An 18,514-nucleotide genomic window follows, 5' to 3' on the forward strand; every position below is an offset into this window, starting at 1 on the left:
TCCAGATTCAAAGATGCCATTTAAGTGGGACCTATACGTTAGTCTACATGCAGCAAGCTTTAGGAATGTCAGTATTTTAGTCTGAAGGCCCAATTGGACGTGAAGGAGAGGCTTCAAGCCCTCTCTTTCAATTTTCTGCAAATAGTAGCCAAGTTAAGTCTGATGCAGATTACAGCTCAATAGAACAAGGACTCAGCCACATTGGCAAATAAAAAGCACTTTATATATGTTGTTTATGCATTCCAAACCTGTGACACCAGATGGCGGTGTGGAATTCCATTTTCCCCAATCCGATTTCTCATACAAACTTTAAAAGGCGTTTAACTGAAATGCTTCTAGATCCAGCCCAATGGTAATCCCCATGCCAATTTCTGCAAATAAAACACCTATGTTGCTAACCCTGGTAAGAAACACATAAATGCACAAATCTTCATCCAGTTTGGCCCTTAACACAGATGATTGTGTTGCCCAGCATGGCTTGCTTAAAATATGAGACTGTGGTCCTATTTACTCTCCAGTTTTAGAATCGAATTATATGTGATATAGGAGAGCATTAATTAGATTGCCTGGCTTTTTTAACGTTAAAACTAGTTTTCTGAATTTCATGGGTATCCCAATTTAAAACGGGGAAATGATGTGTTCCAATGAAATTAGAAGCTCTCTGTCTCTGTTTTAAATATGGGAGGGGTGGGGGAATAAACAGTCCAATCATGATCTTTTGTGCCTTTGTGCAGGCTGTGAAATCTGCCCTCTTACATTCCTTCTTGCATTAAGAAGCTGATGTGGAGAAGTTTTAATAAAAGATGCAATGTGCATGTTTTTGGATGTCACAATTGGTTGATTCCTTGCCATGTCAACCCTCCCAAATCTTGATTCCCCCGCCCCTAAATGTTTTGGATTAAAACCCCCAGCAGCCCTAGCCACTGGTTGTGGCTGAGGAGAGTTGTGGTTCCTAACATTTGGAGGACACAGGTTTAGGGAAGGCTGACATAAGGTATCTTTGTCATTGACATATTAGTTCAGAGCAGACAAATCAGTATTCTAACAATGTGGACATTCCACCTAGCATGGTATGTAAACATATCAATAGTTACAGTTGGTTATGATGAACACTAAAAAAATGAGAACAGTAAAGGGAAATAATTAATTTTCACCTTTTTGTCCACTACATTCTGGATGAGATAGTGAGCTGAATCTTAAAGGTGTTTTAAAGTGACAGCCTTGCATATTAGGAACATGCCAGGTGGGTGGGGTATTAAATAATAAAAAACATTATTATTATTATTATTAACATAAGATGCTGCCTTTTTGTGAGTCAAGCTATTGGTCCATGTAGTTCAGCACTGCCAACAGCCAGGGATGAGGAATCTGTGGTTCTAGAGATGTTGCTGGGCTCTCCATCTCCCATTACCACTGATCACTGGCCATGCTGAGAGTCTGAGATCACTGGTGAACTGAGAGTCCAGCAAGCTTTGGAAGGCACAGTTTTCCCATCCCTGACCTAAACTGACTGACAGCAGCTCTCTACGGTGGTTGCATGTGCAGTAACAAGAAAGAGTGCGAAAGGTGATGCAGATGTGCATTAAAATCTGCATCTGCCTATTTATATTTTATAAAAAAAGTTATTAAATTTAAATAGAAATACAACACATCTCACCATAAGAGGGGTAATAGTTACCAGATGAAACCACTTTGAGGTTGTTTGTTGCTTCTTCTTGTTACAATCAAGCGGTATATAAATTGTAACAAACAAACAAATAAAATAACTCAGTCTGCTGTCCAGGTGCTTAACTCTTCATGGATAATTTCAAGGCCTTTGTTTTCCTTTATGGTTCTTTTACTTTAAACTTGACTTTGTGAGGACAGCCTTTCAAACAGAGGGCTGTCCAATGTAAGGCAAGACACACGGCTACTCTGGGTTATATTCAGTGTTAGTCCTCCTACTCAGAGAATGCAGTGCAAATAATGGGTCTGTTAGTCATGCCCATTCATTTCAACGGGTCTTAATGTCAGTAGGTCTAACACTGGATGCAAGCAACCCTCCGGCCAAGCCCATGTTCTGACCCTCACTTTCCCCCCGCCATTCAATTCGCTATTGGTTTCATTGTGTGAACAGGGTCTTTGGAGAAGTCCCTCTCTGAGTTGATCTCCGCTTAAAGCCGACTCCTCCAGACGTGATGAATGCTGCAGTCCTCTATGCACTAGGGTAGGAACTTACTTCGGGGCAGAGCTGTATAGGATTGTGCTGAGAGCCTATTGAAGCAGCTCTAAACGAAAAAAATATAGTGCAGTAATTTGCTTCGGTGTATAAGCTAAACAAGCTATAGCTTAGGGCCCCAATCTCTTGGGAGCCCCCCCAAAAAATTAAAGGGAAAAAACCCCTGGATGTACATTTCCAAAACATAAGAAAAAAACAACAAATAAAATACAACCTACATACAGCAACAGTGTTTTGTGTTGTGTAGGCTCCTATGATGTAAGTAATGGGCCCCCAATCATTTTAAGTTAGATCTTAATAATTATTTCACTACTAATATACTCCTTAATTGTATTTCACTATTAAAATACTTGAAGACAGGAGTGCCCGGCGTGCTCTGGTCCATGGGGTAACAAAGAGTTGGACACGACTAAACAAAAACAACAATTAGTATACTTCTTAATTGTATTTCAGTTTGACAATTGCTTTGATCAAATACATATTCTGTTATGTGCAAATGGCTTTAGATACCTATTAGGTCCATAAATAACCATATAGCATATATTCAACACAAAAAAAATCAACAATTTGTTGTTGACAAAGGACAGCTGGACAAATAAAGGGCCCCATTACCTTCAGGAGCTTAGGGCCTCATCAAACCTAAACCCGGCCCTGGGTGTGGTCAAATGAAAGGGGCGGCGGGCGCGCGAAGCCAGCAGCCCAGGGGAGCAACGTTCCGGCCAAGCACGTGGTTCCCCTTCCCAAGGGGCCGAAATCACCGCGGAATTTATCCCGCTCCTTCCCCCCCCCCGCGCCCCCTGAAGGGGGCAGCTCACGCCGTGGAATCCTGATGGAGCCCCCTCGAGGGAGGGGAGAGGACACGTTAAAGCAAACCGCCGACCCGCCAGCTCGCGCCTTTGCACACGGCCGCTACCGGGCTCTTTTCCCGCCTTTTCTTTTCCTTTGTACTGTATACTCCTACAGCCGTTTGAGGCGTTAAGGTATATACACACACATATACATAGAAGGTACATACATACATACACATATACATATATATCTTGTCCTTCCACTTCGTTTTCTCAGCCTATAGCACTCTCGCTCGTACAGGCTCACTTTCCCCCTCAGTCTTAGCTCCCACATTCGCGTCAGTCGGTGCGTCTGAAGGGAGAGGGTAACACCTCTTAGATCTGCGCGCCTGACTCGCAGTTTCAGGCAGCAAAACGTGATGCAGTCAGCGCTGCTGTCGTTTTTACAAAATGAAAAAAAAGGGGGGGAGCGCCTGCACTATTTGTGTACAAGCGTGAATGTTGGTAATGAGGTGGTAGGAAGAATTGTGAAATGTATCTAATATTAGCTACTGTAGTTTACTCATGGGAAATGCAAGAAAGTGTCTTGTGTGGAAAGCGCTGCTTCATTTGACCCTCAACTGTGTTACTGTATTTGAATCTTTTCTTCTTCTTCTTTTGCATTTCTTGCAACAGTAATTGGAATATAAAACTTTAAAATTGAGTCTGATTTCATCAGCAAGATTCACAAGTCACATATAATTGCTGTAGAAGTATCTCATGGTTTATCAATGTCCATGTTGCTTCACAAACTCGATAACGTTAGGGAGACCAAAGAAGGGAGTGATGGAGACTGGTAAACTGAAAATATGGTATGGAGTTCTTTAAGAGCCATTTAGGCTACAACATTATGTGCGGACCAAGAGGTTATATGCAAAAGGTTTGATGGAAAAGATGAATGGAAATTGATGGAAAAGATGGCTTTCACAGAGGTTTGAAGCACTTCCACCATAAAAGTTCAAAGGTTTCAGACTCACTATTTTCTGGTAGAATTCAACCAACTACCTGCAAATTCACATCACACAATTAGTGTTGATTGGGAAGTCTTGCACAGCAAACCTACTTCCCACAAATATTTGTTTTTTGTGCTAAGGAAAATCATTGGAAAATGTACTGGTGGCACAAAATTAGGATGAATGCTCAACAAATAGGTTTTTTGGAAGCAGTCATGTTTTTAAATTTGCAACTATTTGGTTCACATAGAGATGGAAAAATATTATTATGCCCAACTGTTTTCATATTTCTGTTCATCATTCACAAGGAATGCATTTTAAATTCTCATATACAGTGTAATAGTGCTGGATTGTTTGTTGCACAGAGCTGTACGTTGAATTCAGTAGATCTACAATATTCTAATAGAGAATGATGAACACTATCAATTGATACAACTTGTCACAATAAAAAGTTTATAAGTATTACAAAAGGCTTGTTTTCCAAACACAAAGTATATAATTTTACAAAAAGTAAATATAGCTATGTTGGCCTACAAGAAAATTTCCAAAATCCATATTAGGGAAACACCTTGATTAGCCCAATCAAAATATCACAAAATAGTGTGCATTACAAGCTTTTGAGTTCCCCAGAACTATTAATCATTTACACATTTAAACAATCTATGGCATTTTAAACTGTATTGGTTTTGTTTGTTGTTACAGTATGCATTTTTGTGTTTTTATATTGAAAACTACCCTGTGATAGTTTTGGATCGGGGTGCCAATTTTATTGGGGAGGGAGGAGGCAAGCCCCACGTGGCATAATCAGTCACATGATGACGTGCAATCACACCTTTTGAATGGCAATGCTGTTCAATTGGGGGGAGCTCAATTTGGGGGGGGGGCGGGCAAAGCTGGATTGGCCCCTAGGAGTTGGCTCCTATGCTTCAGATGGTGGTAAAGAAAATTTATAAATAATTACAATTATAAATAAACCAATTATAAATAAAGCGGAGTGGGTGGGAGAAAAAAAGTTGGCTATGGAAGTGATTGAGTCTGGAAACATTAAAAGGAGGCTTCTTAAGCACTATGCAGCTTTCAGGTTGCACCAAGGGCTACAGGAAAGAAGGAACAAAGAATAAAGACTTTAGGAGAGTTTGAAAGCATATACACTGTTTTGTGATATTTTGGTTGGTGTTGGTCTAATAATGCACAAATGACAACGTTGGAATTATTTTTCTGTTATTTTCTGTTTAACTTGGGAAATCCAATAAATCAATAATTCTCCATTTTCAATATTGCAATACTAGTCTACTTGACAGGGCTACTGTAAGGATTAATAGCATGATAAATTATATTGTTCTGCAGAACACAGAAAGGGATTGAAAATAATGCAACATATTGAGTACATTTTATCATGAATTTAGTATTGCTAGTGTTATTTTGAGAGTTTAATTCTTGTGTCTTTTAGACAGAAAATGGAACAGGAGAAATCTTTTAAATTGTTTGTACCACCAATACTGAATAATACCCAAGTATCTGCAGTCAAACCACAGACAAGCAAACGAGATGGACGATGTTTTCAGGTAAATAAAAACTGTTACTTTAATATATATATAGCAAGTTTACAAAAGCTGACTAGTGTTTTAAAAAGTAAAGATTACCTGTATTTCCGTTTATCCACACTTAAACATTGATAACTCAAAATTCAACATTCCAAAGTTTTGAAATTTGAAACTACAAAACCAAAGGAAAATGCCATTCATATGAAAATCAAAAGCAGACACTCAACTCATTCTAGACAATGTTGGGCTACATGGACAAATAATCTGACACTATTATAATATGGCTTCCTGTGTTTATTCGTGTCTATGTGTTTATGATCCTATATCCTAGTATGTTCCACTTGCACTTATGGTTTGCCCCAGAGTGACTGGGGCAACCCAGTCAGATGGGCGGGGTACAAATAATAAAATTATTATTATTATTATTATTATTATTATTATTATTATTATTATTATTATTATTTCCTAGTTCCCCGTATGTTCTACTTCCTCATTAAAATATCTGAGTTGATCTTTGCCCACGTCTAAATAACCTACTCGTAGCCTTTTGGAGTGGAGTGCTTGAAGTTATGAAATTGCCCAGTATGAATATATTTTCTAAGACCGTAATACCCTTAAATTAGAATTAGTTTTAATAACAGCTTAACCTGATTTCATAACTTGGCAGTAAGTCCTATTGATTTTAGCATATTGCATTTCCAAGTAATCTGTTTATGATTGGAGATGAGCATGTCCATTAAAAGGTATTATTATTTCTATAATGTTTTATTTTTCCAGGATTTTAGCAAGGGAACTGAAGATGATTATAACTTGCCTTTTGGGATGAAAAGTATGTCAAAACATATAGAAGTCATAGGTAAGATTAAAACATAAAAATAAATATTAAAGAAGATGGAATGGTAGACCTTGAAAAGTGAAGTAACCATTAGAACTAGACCAAGTTTGTGCTGGAGTCAAGTCTGAGAACTTCTGCAGTATTTAAAGTTGTGTTGTTTGTATTGTACTTTGTTATATATGTCGTTCATTTGCTTTCTATTATTTTTTGGTAAGTCAGAATCCAATATATTCTGTATTCCATTTGTAGCCTATGATGTTTGTATTCATATACACTTATTAATAAGACTAACACATAGCAATTTAGGAATTAACACTGTTATTCAGTTATATTGTTATTATAATGTTTGTAACTTATAATTATGCATATTTATTGTTAAATAATCAGACATTAAATGTTGTATTTCCAGAACCTGTAAAACCTGTGCCTGAGCTAGAAATGGAGGTGAGTTAAATATACTGTTGCACGCCACCCATATCTCTTGAGTGGTGCAAGATTCCAGGGGTTCCAGGTGCTCACCCAGGGTCAGAGTTTCCATTTTGAAATGAGACACAGCAGAGACTGTGGTTCTTTAGGATATATGGTTTATTTACACATATATACAACCTGAGCCTATGATGGAGGGGTTTACAGCATCAAGACCCTAAGAGGCTCTTGTTTCTCCCTCAGCTGCAGCCTTGGATTCAAACAGAAATCAAACATTGTGTTCTGACCCTCTCTACAACTTGTTGCCTTTACCAGCCTGCAACATTATTTTCTCTAGGTTACATCATAGCCAACTCTCAACTCTGGCCTTTTGTCTTATAGCTGAGTTGAGGGAGGGCCCCACCCATTTGCTTTCTGGCATAGAGCCCCCTCTGCTTAGCTTTTAAAATGACCCATTACCTTTCCTTTGTTCTCTTATTGGCCCATCTCTCAGGTGATCTCCTGACCACCGGAAGCTGGGTCCAGGGATTAAAAATCTGGCATTCAGTTTAACCCCCCAAGACTTGATTAAATTCTAACACCTTCCTTTAGGGGAGCCTGGCACACTCAAACTCATAACACTACATTTTGTGTAGTGTACAATAAAAATAATCTATTATTAGCATTATCTGAATGTGTTTGGATCACATTAGTTTCGGTTCTCAACTTTTCACCTATGTTCTTTCACCATGCTGACACCTAGTTTCTCAATTTAGGAATATACAGGCACTGTTGAAAGAAACTGATTTTATAGATCCATTTCAATCGGGGTTTAGGTCCTGTTCTGGCACAGAAACTGCCTTAGTTATCCTGTATGATGACTTCTGTTGGGTGAGAGAGACAAGGGAAATGTGTCCTTGTTAATTCTCATTGAACTTTCCATGGTTTTTGATACCATTGACTGTGGTATCCTTCTGGAGTGGCTGTCCAAGTTAGGAGTGGGTGGTACTGCTTTGTAGTGGTTCTGGTCCTACTTAGATGTACATTTCCAAAGGATGATGCTTGGGGAGTGCTTTTCAGTCCCATGGAACCTCAGGGTTAAATTTTATCCTCTATGTTGTTTAACTAACTATGTTGTTTAGCATGTTATCTAAACATGCTAAAACATTCCTGTTCACAGAGGCCTTTGCTGATTCTTGATACCAACTAATTGTCATAACTTTTTAGTTCATTTTGTGGTAACTTGACTTCTTTTTATCATTGTTGTATTTTTAAGGGACTTTATTCTAAACTGACTTAAGATGTTTTCATAAAAGGCAGTATAGAAATGTTTTAAATAAATAAAATTTCAGTCACTGTCACATTACTAAATTGTATATTTCATACTGTCCTTGGTGCACACAAGGAAAAGTTTTTATTTAATGGCTAATGTGGGTATCAAAATTTAAATGAAAAGGCATTTCATTAAAAACCTTTTAATTAAACATGATATAATAAATTATTAAACCTGCCTTTATAGAACATGGAGACAATGAATGAGCTTTATTCAAGGCTTTACAAAGAAGCTGAAAAGATCAAGAGATGGAAAGTCACTACAGAATATGAATTAAAGGAAAAGGAAAGAAAATTGCAAGAAAACAGAAAGATTATAGAAGCACTACGTAAAGCTATTCAAGAGTTACAGGCGAGTGTTTTTAACATTTTTAAATATATAATTTTAAGATAAGAATAAAATGCTTAAAAAAAAATTAGGGCACAGTCCATCCCAGCATGGGTGCAATGCCTGCACATGGAGGGATTGTCATAGCCAGCCTCAAGCTGGTTCAGGGATCAGACCCTATTGTCCTGCCCACTAGTCTGCTGTGGCTGCTGTGAGTGGCCAGGCTGTAAATGTGATTGTGGCTCCACCATTCTGCAAAGCCCTGCGGGTGGGGGTTAGGATTGTTAATGTGTGCTGACATTGTCCTGCCCTCCTCTCTTCTCCCCCAATGCCTGTCATGAGCTGAGGGAAAGGTGTTGTACATGATTTTGCAGGAAGAAGAAGTGGAGTCCATTTGTACAGTATCATATTGCATATATTATTAAGGATGACCTACTTGCTTACAGATTACTTCTTGCTTGGGTATTAACTAAAGATTAGTAAAATTAAAACATGTACTGGACAGGTTACGTATGTAAATCATGAGATCTTGCCGGAATTTTGTGACTTTCAAGCTTACTTTCATTTCAAGCTTTTACAATGCACATGTAGTTTGTGATGTAATATATGCAATAATACCCAAGTCTAATAAATATGTATTTTGGGAAACTGATGTTTTTCCCCCTTTGAAAGTGATACTTATTAGTTCACCCAGGCAAAAGCATGCTTTTTATATCTTTGTTTTATAAATTTAGTTTGAAAATGAAAAACTAAGCTTAAAACTGGAAGATGTAATACATGAAAATAAAGATCTTCTAAAAGAGTAAGTAATGTTAGGATAATAATTTTGTAATCATTTGTTTATGCTATAGTATGAGGCAATTAATAACCCCTTCTAATTACACTCATTGTCATGAGAGATCTGTGAGATAAACCTTTATCTTTTATAAAAGGAGAACTATTCCTATCTAGGACTCATGAGTTTTTCAGGTTGTTCTTCTGTCCTTGGTACCACACTGGCTCATAAAGTCACAAAAAGTAATCAAAGCCTGCATGTTTTTGCCATACTTTGTTTGCTTTTTTTTTTTTTTACTATTCTTCTGTGTCTTCTTTAGTGTGTTTTAAAAAACACCGCTTTTCACAACTGCATTTCTGTGTGCTCCTCCCCTCCTTATTTCTTCCCTTCCTGGTTGTTTTCAGGTGGAGAGGGCCTTTCTCCTTGGCAATCAGTGACTTTTGGCTTGAAACCTTGGGCAAGGTTTCTAAGAAGCTCAGTGTGCTGCAGTGCTAGATATCATCGGAGTATTACAATTCCTCTTGTACTTTGTCCATAACAGTGGGTGATGGGAGAGTGGCAGGCAACATGGCTAGTGTGACTTCAGTGGTCCTGCTGAATATGACCAATAATAGTTCCACAATGGCTTCTGCAGTTCGCCCATCCAACTTGACCATGGAAGCATCCATTTCTCAGCACAGTTGTGGGGTGGACTGTGGCAAAACCAGCTGCTGTTGATCAGTGGACAGCCTGATATATGGTGGAGCCTGTTCAACCACATACTGGCCGGACTCAATGGCTGTCTCCCTCCCACCTGACTGTATGCGACAGGTGTGCAGTGGAGGTGTTCTGGAGGAAGAGGGGCCTGCTCAAATGCAAGCACAAAGAGCTTCTATTGTGGCTTTCTGTTCTTCAAGTGAAGAATTTTATGAGTTTCAATCATCTCATGTAATTAATTGCCTTTTGTTGTTTGAGACCCATCTATTACTGTGTTTCCTTTTGATCAGTTTGTCCCTTTGCCATAAGGGCAGCCTTTGCAACTGACAGATTCCATGTTCCATCAAATTACAAATGCCTTACTAGGAGATATTTCTTAGCACTTTATAAGTCTTAATGTGCTTTGTAGGCGGGACACGGGTAGCACTATGGTGTAAACCACTGAGCCTCTTGGGCTTGCTGATCAGAAGGTCAGCAGTTTGAATCTGTGCGACAGGGTGAGCTCCTGTTGCTCTGTCCCAGCTACTGCTAACCTAGCAGTTTGAAAGCACACCAGTGCAAGTAGATAAATAGGTCCCGCTGTGGCAGAAGGTAAATGGCATTTATGTGCGCTCTGGTTTCTGTCACAGTGTTCCGTTGCACTAGATGCGGTTCAGTCATGCTGGCCACATGACCTGGAAAGCTGTCTGGACAAATGCCAGCTCCCTTGGCCTGAAGCAAGATGAATGCCATATCAAATTCTCCTTTCTATATATTATATTTTTCCTTGCCACTTTCCCTTGTTCAAGCAAAGTGCTGGCTTTATTTATAAAGACAGTGCTGCATATGTATTGAACTCAGTGTTATATAAATTACATGGAGACAGTGTTTTGTAGCACAATTTGAACCCTTGTCCTAGTTGCTAGGTTTCTCCAGGCAAGCAACCCATCTGTACCTCATGACAGCTTGTGCATAAGGAAATGTTGTGGTTTCTTTGTAGCTGTTTGTCTATTGGGTGTGTCTACTGGGTGACATCTTGGGTTTTTTTTTTACTATTTCCCCCCTCCCCTTCTTAGCCTGGGTGATACAGATTTCACAGGATTTCAAATTTTCATTAAAGCATAAATGGACACAAATAATACTAGGGATATAATGCTGATATAACTGTTTTTCTCCCCAGAAACAGTGCTACAAGACATTTGTGCAATTTGCTCAAAGAAAAGTGCATGCAATTGATGGAGAAGTCTAACAAATGTAAATATCTCTTTAAAAGTGTTTGCATTCCCCCCCCCCCCCCGCAAAGATTCTCATAGACTGTTTATAACCTCCTTTCCCATGTTAGCCTTACACTGGGAACTGCTTTGCTAGTCAATTCTGCAGGAAAAGCAACAGCTTATAGTCTTATAAACAGGAGTTCAAGGTGCTGATTTTTAAACTCCAGATGTTCCTTCACATCCTTAAAAACAAGTAGGAGAGCATTATTTTGTTGGGATGAACTGAAGAGCAATTCCATATGATGGGAGTACTAGAAAGGCATTCTGAGTTTTGACTCCTTAGTTGCAAAACAACTTGTCTCTAAAGACTCACTAGAGTTCAGGAGTTTTAGTAGAATAACAGGTCATTGCTATTCTTATTACTTTATCTCTGATTTTTTTTTACATATTAAAATAAATATTTAATCTTTTATATTGTTAATTTTGTTTTAGATGAACATGAACAAGAGGAAACCAGACAGATGTATGTGGATCTTAATAATAACACGGAGGTAAAAAAGACACATATTTTATAGTAGCATTATATACACACACACAGCACCCTGGTGTCCTCTGTGATGGTGCACACCTGCTTTCAGATCCTTTTTCCTCCAAACTCTTGCCTCTCATAGTTTCATTTTCCTTTGAAAAAATGAAATATAGGGAAAAAAAACCTTTTAAAAAGGAGAGGTGTGAGCTGTGGTTAACCCAGGATTCAGCTGATAGCATCCATCAAGGATTTGGTCTTCGGTTTACAGGTGTTATATTGCCTGAGATCCTACAAGTATCAGCACTGTTTTTTAATATTTATGTGCAGTTGCTGAGAGCAATTTTCCATAGGTTTGGAATTACTTATTATGAATAAGGTAATGATGTGCAACTGTTTATTTCATTAACTCAGCGATGAATTAAATATTAGATAGTAGACAGATCTGGGAATCTTGGTCTCTGCTAACCATTTAAAAGGTGGTTAGAGTGCATGATCTGTGAGAGGTGGCAAGTGGTGGTGGTGGTGGTGGTGGTGGTGGTGGGGAGAGCACTTAGCCCTTATTCTTCCCGTCACTTGTTATTCCCTTTTCCTCCCTTACATTTTCCTCCAGCTAGGGTAGATGTGTGTTTGCTGTGTTTGGCAGAAAAGCAGATGGGGAGTGGGTTATTCCCTCCTCACTCATCTGTTGCCTCTCCCCTCGAAAACCACACTATCCACCTACCTTTTTAAAGATGATCCAGCAATGCTTTCAATTAGTAGGTACTCTTTAATGTCTTAAGAAAAAATATTTATATCAAGGGATTGGTCTAACCGTTGAGTGAATGACTATTGGTGTCAGGGGCTCCATCGGGGTGGGGGGCTTTGACTCCCCCCCAATTTTCAAAGAGGGGGCAGGGCCCCCTCAAAATTCTGTAGCATCTGGATGTGCAGTGGCTACCACTGCTAACACAAGGCCCACCAGGCTGCCGGCGCAATGCCTCCCATGCCACTACTAATGCCATAAGGAATGCTGGGCTACTAACAGACCTGCTAGGACACCAAAACCAATGCGGAAGTGCAGCCACAGTGGTTTGCAGTGGCTCCTCCTGCTGCTGCTGCAGAGGGGAAGCAGCCCCTGGGCCATGGCAGCAGCAGCAGGAGGAGGAGCTGCTAGCGCTGCTGGCCATGGAAAACAAGCTGCTGTGAAATGCTTGGACATGACATCATGATGTCACATGCAATGCCAACCCCCCCCCCCCATTTCCTACTCAATTGGTGTGAATTTTAAATATTTAAAAACTAAATTCAGCATATATTCACTGGCATTATAGGAAGTTTGTTGTTACTAATTGTTTCTTTACATCTGTTAGAGAATGATACATGCCTTTGAGGAACTTCGTGTACAAGCAGAAAACTCCAGATTGGAAATGGTTTTTAAATGTGAGAATCTTTTTTAAATTTATGGCAGTTGTGTAATTATTTGAGAGAAGTGGTTACAGGTGGGAGAAGCCTGGGATAAGGGTAGAGCCTAGATAAAATCAGTAGTAGCTAGTAAGGCAGCATGGGTAGTTCACGGTTGCTGTCCTGGCTTCCCAACATGGAAGGTTGCAGGTGTTTATTGAGAGAGAGAGAGAGAGGAGATGCAAGGTACAGGGAGCTTGGCACACAACAACACTGCCACACACTGGTCCAAACTCCCTGCACCTCACCCCTCACCCTTCCTTCAGTAAACGCCAGTGATCCACTGTTTTGGGAAGCCTGGAGAGCAGTGGTGCCCCACATGCAACTCCTCACAGGCTGGTTGAAGCTCAGTGGTACAGTAACTTCTCTGCATACAGAAGATCCCAAGTTCGATCCTTGGCATTTCCTGGTAGGGCTGGGAAATACTTCTGTCTGAATCCCTGGAGAGCTGCTGCCAGGCACTATAGAGAAAACTGAACTAGATGAACCTAGATGATCCTTTTTACAGGTCCACAACCAGGCCATGTCACATTACATCAAGATCCATTGTTATACAGTAGAAAAAGGCTATTTAAGGATTGTGGAATTACGCCAATATGTGGTCATGGCCACTGATTTAGCTTTAAAATGGAATTTGATATATTTACCATTGGTTACTAATGATTACTAGTTAAATGCGACCTCTAAGAGGCAGCGTGTCTGTGTACACCCATTACTAGGGAACAATACATTTTGCTTATGGACTTCTCATAGGCACCTGGTTGTGTACTGTGGGGAACAGGATGCTAGGCTAGACAGGGCTTTGATCTGGTGTTGCAGGAATCTTATGTTTGAAAGGGTTGAGAAAAAGATATAAATGAAATTTTTGCCTATTTTCTCATTTCATTCTATACAACTGCCATGTTTGTAAGCCACCTTAAATAATTGAATGAGAGAGGTAAAAATGTTTTAAATAAGTTTTTAAGAATCGTTTTAAGACTTCCAATTATGATTCCCTGTTTGGCTTTCTATTATTATAAAAGCACAAGAAGCAAACTCAGTGGAAATGCTTGTGTTTCATACTTGTTGCTGATGATAATAGAATTTTCTGTAACATGAAATTCCTAGTGGGGAGCATTATGCATGCCAAAACCATGTGCTGTGTCAGGAATTATTCCTTCCTGCCATGTTGTTTTAGAATGCAGGTACACCAGACACCCAAGTTTTCTTGTTCTTGTCAACTACAGTGTTCAAGTACTCTTCAGTCAAAGGAATTAGAAAAGGGTAGCTGTCAAGTTGCTCAACTTTTTGTGTTTATTGAATGTGCCTTCTATGTTTTTATTTCTGAACTGGACTGGTTTCTCCCCCCTTTTTCCTGTTCTTTTATGGCCAGAACAATCCTAATCCCTGAAATTAGGAAGTGTTATTCCATCTACCTCTGCTAAACTTTACCTGACTCTGCAAGAGCAGACCTCAAAGTGGGCTGTTTCTGGGGTGGTGAGTCAGCAGGGCGGAGCTGAGCATGATGTGCACAAGCCAGAATTATCTGCAGCAATCTTGCACTTACATACTCACACTACTTATGTACCCCCATCTCCTACCCTGCATCATCTGAAACAACAAACTGTGGTTAACATTAATTATGGTTTGTTTAAAACAAAAGCAAGCCAAGGAGAGCGCACCAGCTAGATTCATGCTGCAACTCATTCTGGGTCATACACGTGGTGCTAAACTATAATTTAACATAGGGGTGAGAAACCTCATGCATTGTAGCCAAATGGTAGTAGTTCACAGCTCTCTATCTGGCCCTTGGTTGACCCACACCCCTCCTGAGCCACACCCACTCTCCCACTGATCCTGCTTTATACTCTCATTGAGTGTTTTGAGACTAGCTGACCTCTGATAATGCCTCTTGATTGGAAGATAGAGAGGGATGAGTGAATCTGTGTAGAACAGCCTACTGTACAAAGCAAAAACAAACAAACAAACAACGTTTATTGATCTGTCCACTTTTGCTTCTGGCCCATCAGCCACTGGTATGTGATTCCTGAAATGTTGCCATGAGTGAATGTAGCTTTGAAGCTGAAACAGGTTCTCCACAATTGGTTTAGCAGGATGTGTGAACATTGACATATAAATGAGTGATATATATAAATGTGTGAATCATTTTCCTCTTTTAGTATGTTTATTGTCATGTAGTTACTAAAAATATCCATGATTTTTATTTTGGAAGTAAAAGAAGAAGCAGAAAAAATAGGACAACTTGAAAGAGTCCACAAAAGAGAGATGGATGCAATGGAAAAACAGGTTTGTTTTATTGTTACTGAGATTAATAACATTATGTTAGTTATTAACAAGACCCCACATGAACCAACCAAGACTCTGTATTCATAATCCAAGTCCCTTTTTCATGTGACTCCTTTGAGGGAGGGTGTCAGCACAAGAAAGGGCCTTCTTAGTGGTGGCTTCCCACTTACTGAATGTTTTTGTGGGGAGGCACACCTGGTGCCATCATTATCTACCTTTAGGTGCCAGGCCAGAACATTTCTTTTTTGCCAGGCTGTTGGCTTTTAATTAGCTGTGGCCTCAGGCAGTTGGTGGGATGTCTTAATCCTGCCTTTTAATAAAAGTGAATGTGTTTGTTAGTCACATGAGTTACATTTTGTAAAAAATAAGACCAATAAGTGGAACATGCAGCAATGCAGTTTCACATCTGGTGCAGTTTTATACCTGGTTTTACATCTCTCTCGCCACACCCCCCTGCCACAACAGTTGTTCAGCATTCATCAGTCTTCATTGAGCTATTTGGGGGTTTTTCTACTCTAACGGTGTGACCATGCCACATTCTTGAATATGTACACTCACACACACACACACACACACACACACACACACACAGAGGCATATAGCTCAACCTCCTCAGCTGATCCATGTAGATCAACTGATGGTGGGGGTTTTAATGCCCTCCTCCATCAAATGATCAATTTGAGAACCAGGAACGGCCAATTTGTATCTGCTTCAGGGTGCTGGACTTTGCCCACCTCAGTGTTGTCTACTTTACATTTTCTTCTTTTTGCCAATCAGTTGCGTCTTGGGAGCCAGATTAGACCTCTGAACGGGGTGTTAGCCATCACTGGTTTAAACTAACCACAGATCCCAGTTAACATGACACAACACTGTGGTTAATTATTGATAAAAAAGGTAAAGGTACCCCTGCCCGTACGGGCCAGTCTTGACAGACTCTAGGGTTGTGCGCCCATCTCACTCAAGAGGCCGGGGGCCAGCGCTGTCCGGAGACACTTCCGGGTCACGTGGCCAGCGTGACATCGCTGCTCTGGCGAGCCAGAGCCGCACACGGAAACGCCGTTTACCTTCCCACTAGTAAGCGGTCCCTATTTATCTACTTGCACTCGAAGGTGCTTTCGAACTGCTAGGTTGGCAGATGCTGGGACCGAGCAACGGGAGCGCACCCCGCCGCGGGGATTCGAACCGTCGACCTTTTGATCGGCAAGCCCTAGGCGCTGAGGCTTTTACCCACAGCGCCACCCGCGTCCCTAATTATTGATAAAGGCATGTAAAATTTTGCATGGTGGTAAAAATGTATAGAGAGACATTTTTCTCCAACTCTCATATCACTAGAATCAGGAGTCATTCAATGAATGTTAGAAGATTCAGAACAGCAAAAGGATTCACTTCTTCACATAGTACATAGTTAAACTATGGAATGCACTGGCACAAGATTTAATAATGACCACCAGCTTGGATGACTTTATAAAAGGATTAGACCAAAGCATGGAGGAAAAGGCTATCAGTGATTGTTAGTCATGGTGGTTGTGTAATGCCTTGAATTTGAACTGCAGCTAATTTTAACTATGGTTAGTTGCAACAAACTGATTTCAGACGATAACTTATGAGACTATCTTGCTTCAAGTAATCACAATTAACATTAAACACAGCTTAGAGTTTGAAATAAATGCTAAATTGTGATTAATCTAAAACAGAAGTGGAAGCTTCTGATCTCTTCATGGCTGCGCAGGAGGAGGAGCATGCAAGCCCAATATGAAATTCATAATTCTAAACCATGGTTTAGTCTATTGTCTGAATGCAGCAATGTAAGATTATGTTGTAGAATGATCTTTCTCATATCTCCTGTAACTGATAATGATTTCTATATCTAAAAAGACAAATATTAAACCATGTGAATAACACAGAAATGTGAAGCTGAAATGGCAAGCATGGCTATTTATGTGCATAAATTATTCTTTTTATTAGGTGTCAGACTTGGCAGTGCAAAATGGTGAAAAAGATAATAAAATGAAACACATAAACCTACAGTTACAAGAATCAAGAGAGTTCATTGCTGAGTTAAAAGAAATAAAAAGTAAGCATTTTTATAATTTTAGTCCAAATAGCATTATTAGAAGTACAGCATACCCTCAGATTTTTTTGTAATTTTTTATTTATAAACACTAATAACAAACAAAAAATTGCAAATGTTGTAAACTGATGATTATACAGATAACTACCATCTTTGATATACCAGTGGTATTGATACAGAGACTGTTTAAGCTACCCAAATTTCTCTCATTGATGCAGACAGACAAATTTGTGCATTGGGACTTTGCAAATGAAATGAAATGGCTATTGTCCACATGTTCTTACCAGACTATGATTTGCAGGTTCTTTATATCTTTCCATTTTTGTGTCCTTGAAATAATAGCTGCAGCTAGCATCCATGTTACTAAATCCTTCATTTATTTATTTAATTTCATACAATGTATATACTACTTGACTGAAGAAAACCTTAAAGTAGTTTACAAAAAGTTATAAAGTACCCACATGTCCATCCCATAAATTCAACAAAGCAAGTTCAGGAGACATATCCGTTTTATAGATTTTAGACATTTCTTTATGGATAAAACTTAGAGTTCCTTGGGTTTCCCACCAGAAATGGTAGAAGGTACCTTTACCTCCACCTCCATGGCAACAATTTGTTGAGATGTCATTTGGTAAAGCCTCACTGGCATGCAGTGCCACCTATGGGTGACTTTTAATGTACACTCCCTTACGTATGCTCACATTGACCTATACAGTCTAGATCAGGGCAGTCCAACCTCATAGACCAAGTGGGCTGCAAAAGACTTTGACACAGAACCCACAGGCCACACACTGAATTAAATTTCCATATCACTAAGTAAAGTGTTTGCAATATTGTTAATACTATTTAATAAACACAATGAATATATTCAAATTAATAGCTTTATTTTTTATTAAACAAATCTAATACACAAAGTCAGGGTGAGTCCCTGACAGATAGATAGACACAAAGCATGGATATGCCGAAGGATCTGGGATCGGAGTGTGTGTGCATGTGATCCCTGAAATTCTGCCCAGGGAAGATCCGAGCACATGGAATGCAAGTCAAAGAGATTTCAAACAGGAGCCTGAGTTTGCTCTTCC

The 18,514-nt window shown here is 39.5% G+C and overlaps 1 protein-coding gene across 1 annotated transcript in view; it reads left to right on the plus strand.

Annotated features, from left to right (window-relative positions):
* Nucleotides 1-2,984: 2,984 nt before the first annotated feature.
* Nucleotides 2,985-18,514, plus strand: part of SYCP1 (synaptonemal complex protein 1) — a 45,662-nt gene continuing 30,132 nt past the window's right edge. Inside the window, exons 1-11 of the mRNA XM_028734582.2 lie at nt 2,985-3,198; nt 5,449-5,563; nt 6,320-6,398; nt 6,787-6,821; nt 8,302-8,466; nt 9,177-9,244; nt 11,073-11,146; nt 11,599-11,657; nt 12,985-13,054; nt 15,288-15,361; nt 17,327-17,435. Of these exons, the coding sequence (XP_028590415.2) occupies nt 5,456-5,563; nt 6,320-6,398; nt 6,787-6,821; nt 8,302-8,466; nt 9,177-9,244; nt 11,073-11,146; nt 11,599-11,657; nt 12,985-13,054; nt 15,288-15,361; nt 17,327-17,435 (841 nt within the window). The 5' untranslated portion in view covers nt 2,985-3,198; nt 5,449-5,455. The remainder of the gene's footprint in view (nt 3,199-5,448; nt 5,564-6,319; nt 6,399-6,786; nt 6,822-8,301; nt 8,467-9,176; nt 9,245-11,072; nt 11,147-11,598; nt 11,658-12,984; nt 13,055-15,287; nt 15,362-17,326; nt 17,436-18,514) is intronic.

Source organism: Podarcis muralis, chromosome 5, assembly GCF_964188315.1.
Source record: "Podarcis muralis chromosome 5, rPodMur119.hap1.1, whole genome shotgun sequence".
Lineage (NCBI taxonomy): Eukaryota > Metazoa > Chordata > Lepidosauria > Squamata > Lacertidae > Podarcis > Podarcis muralis.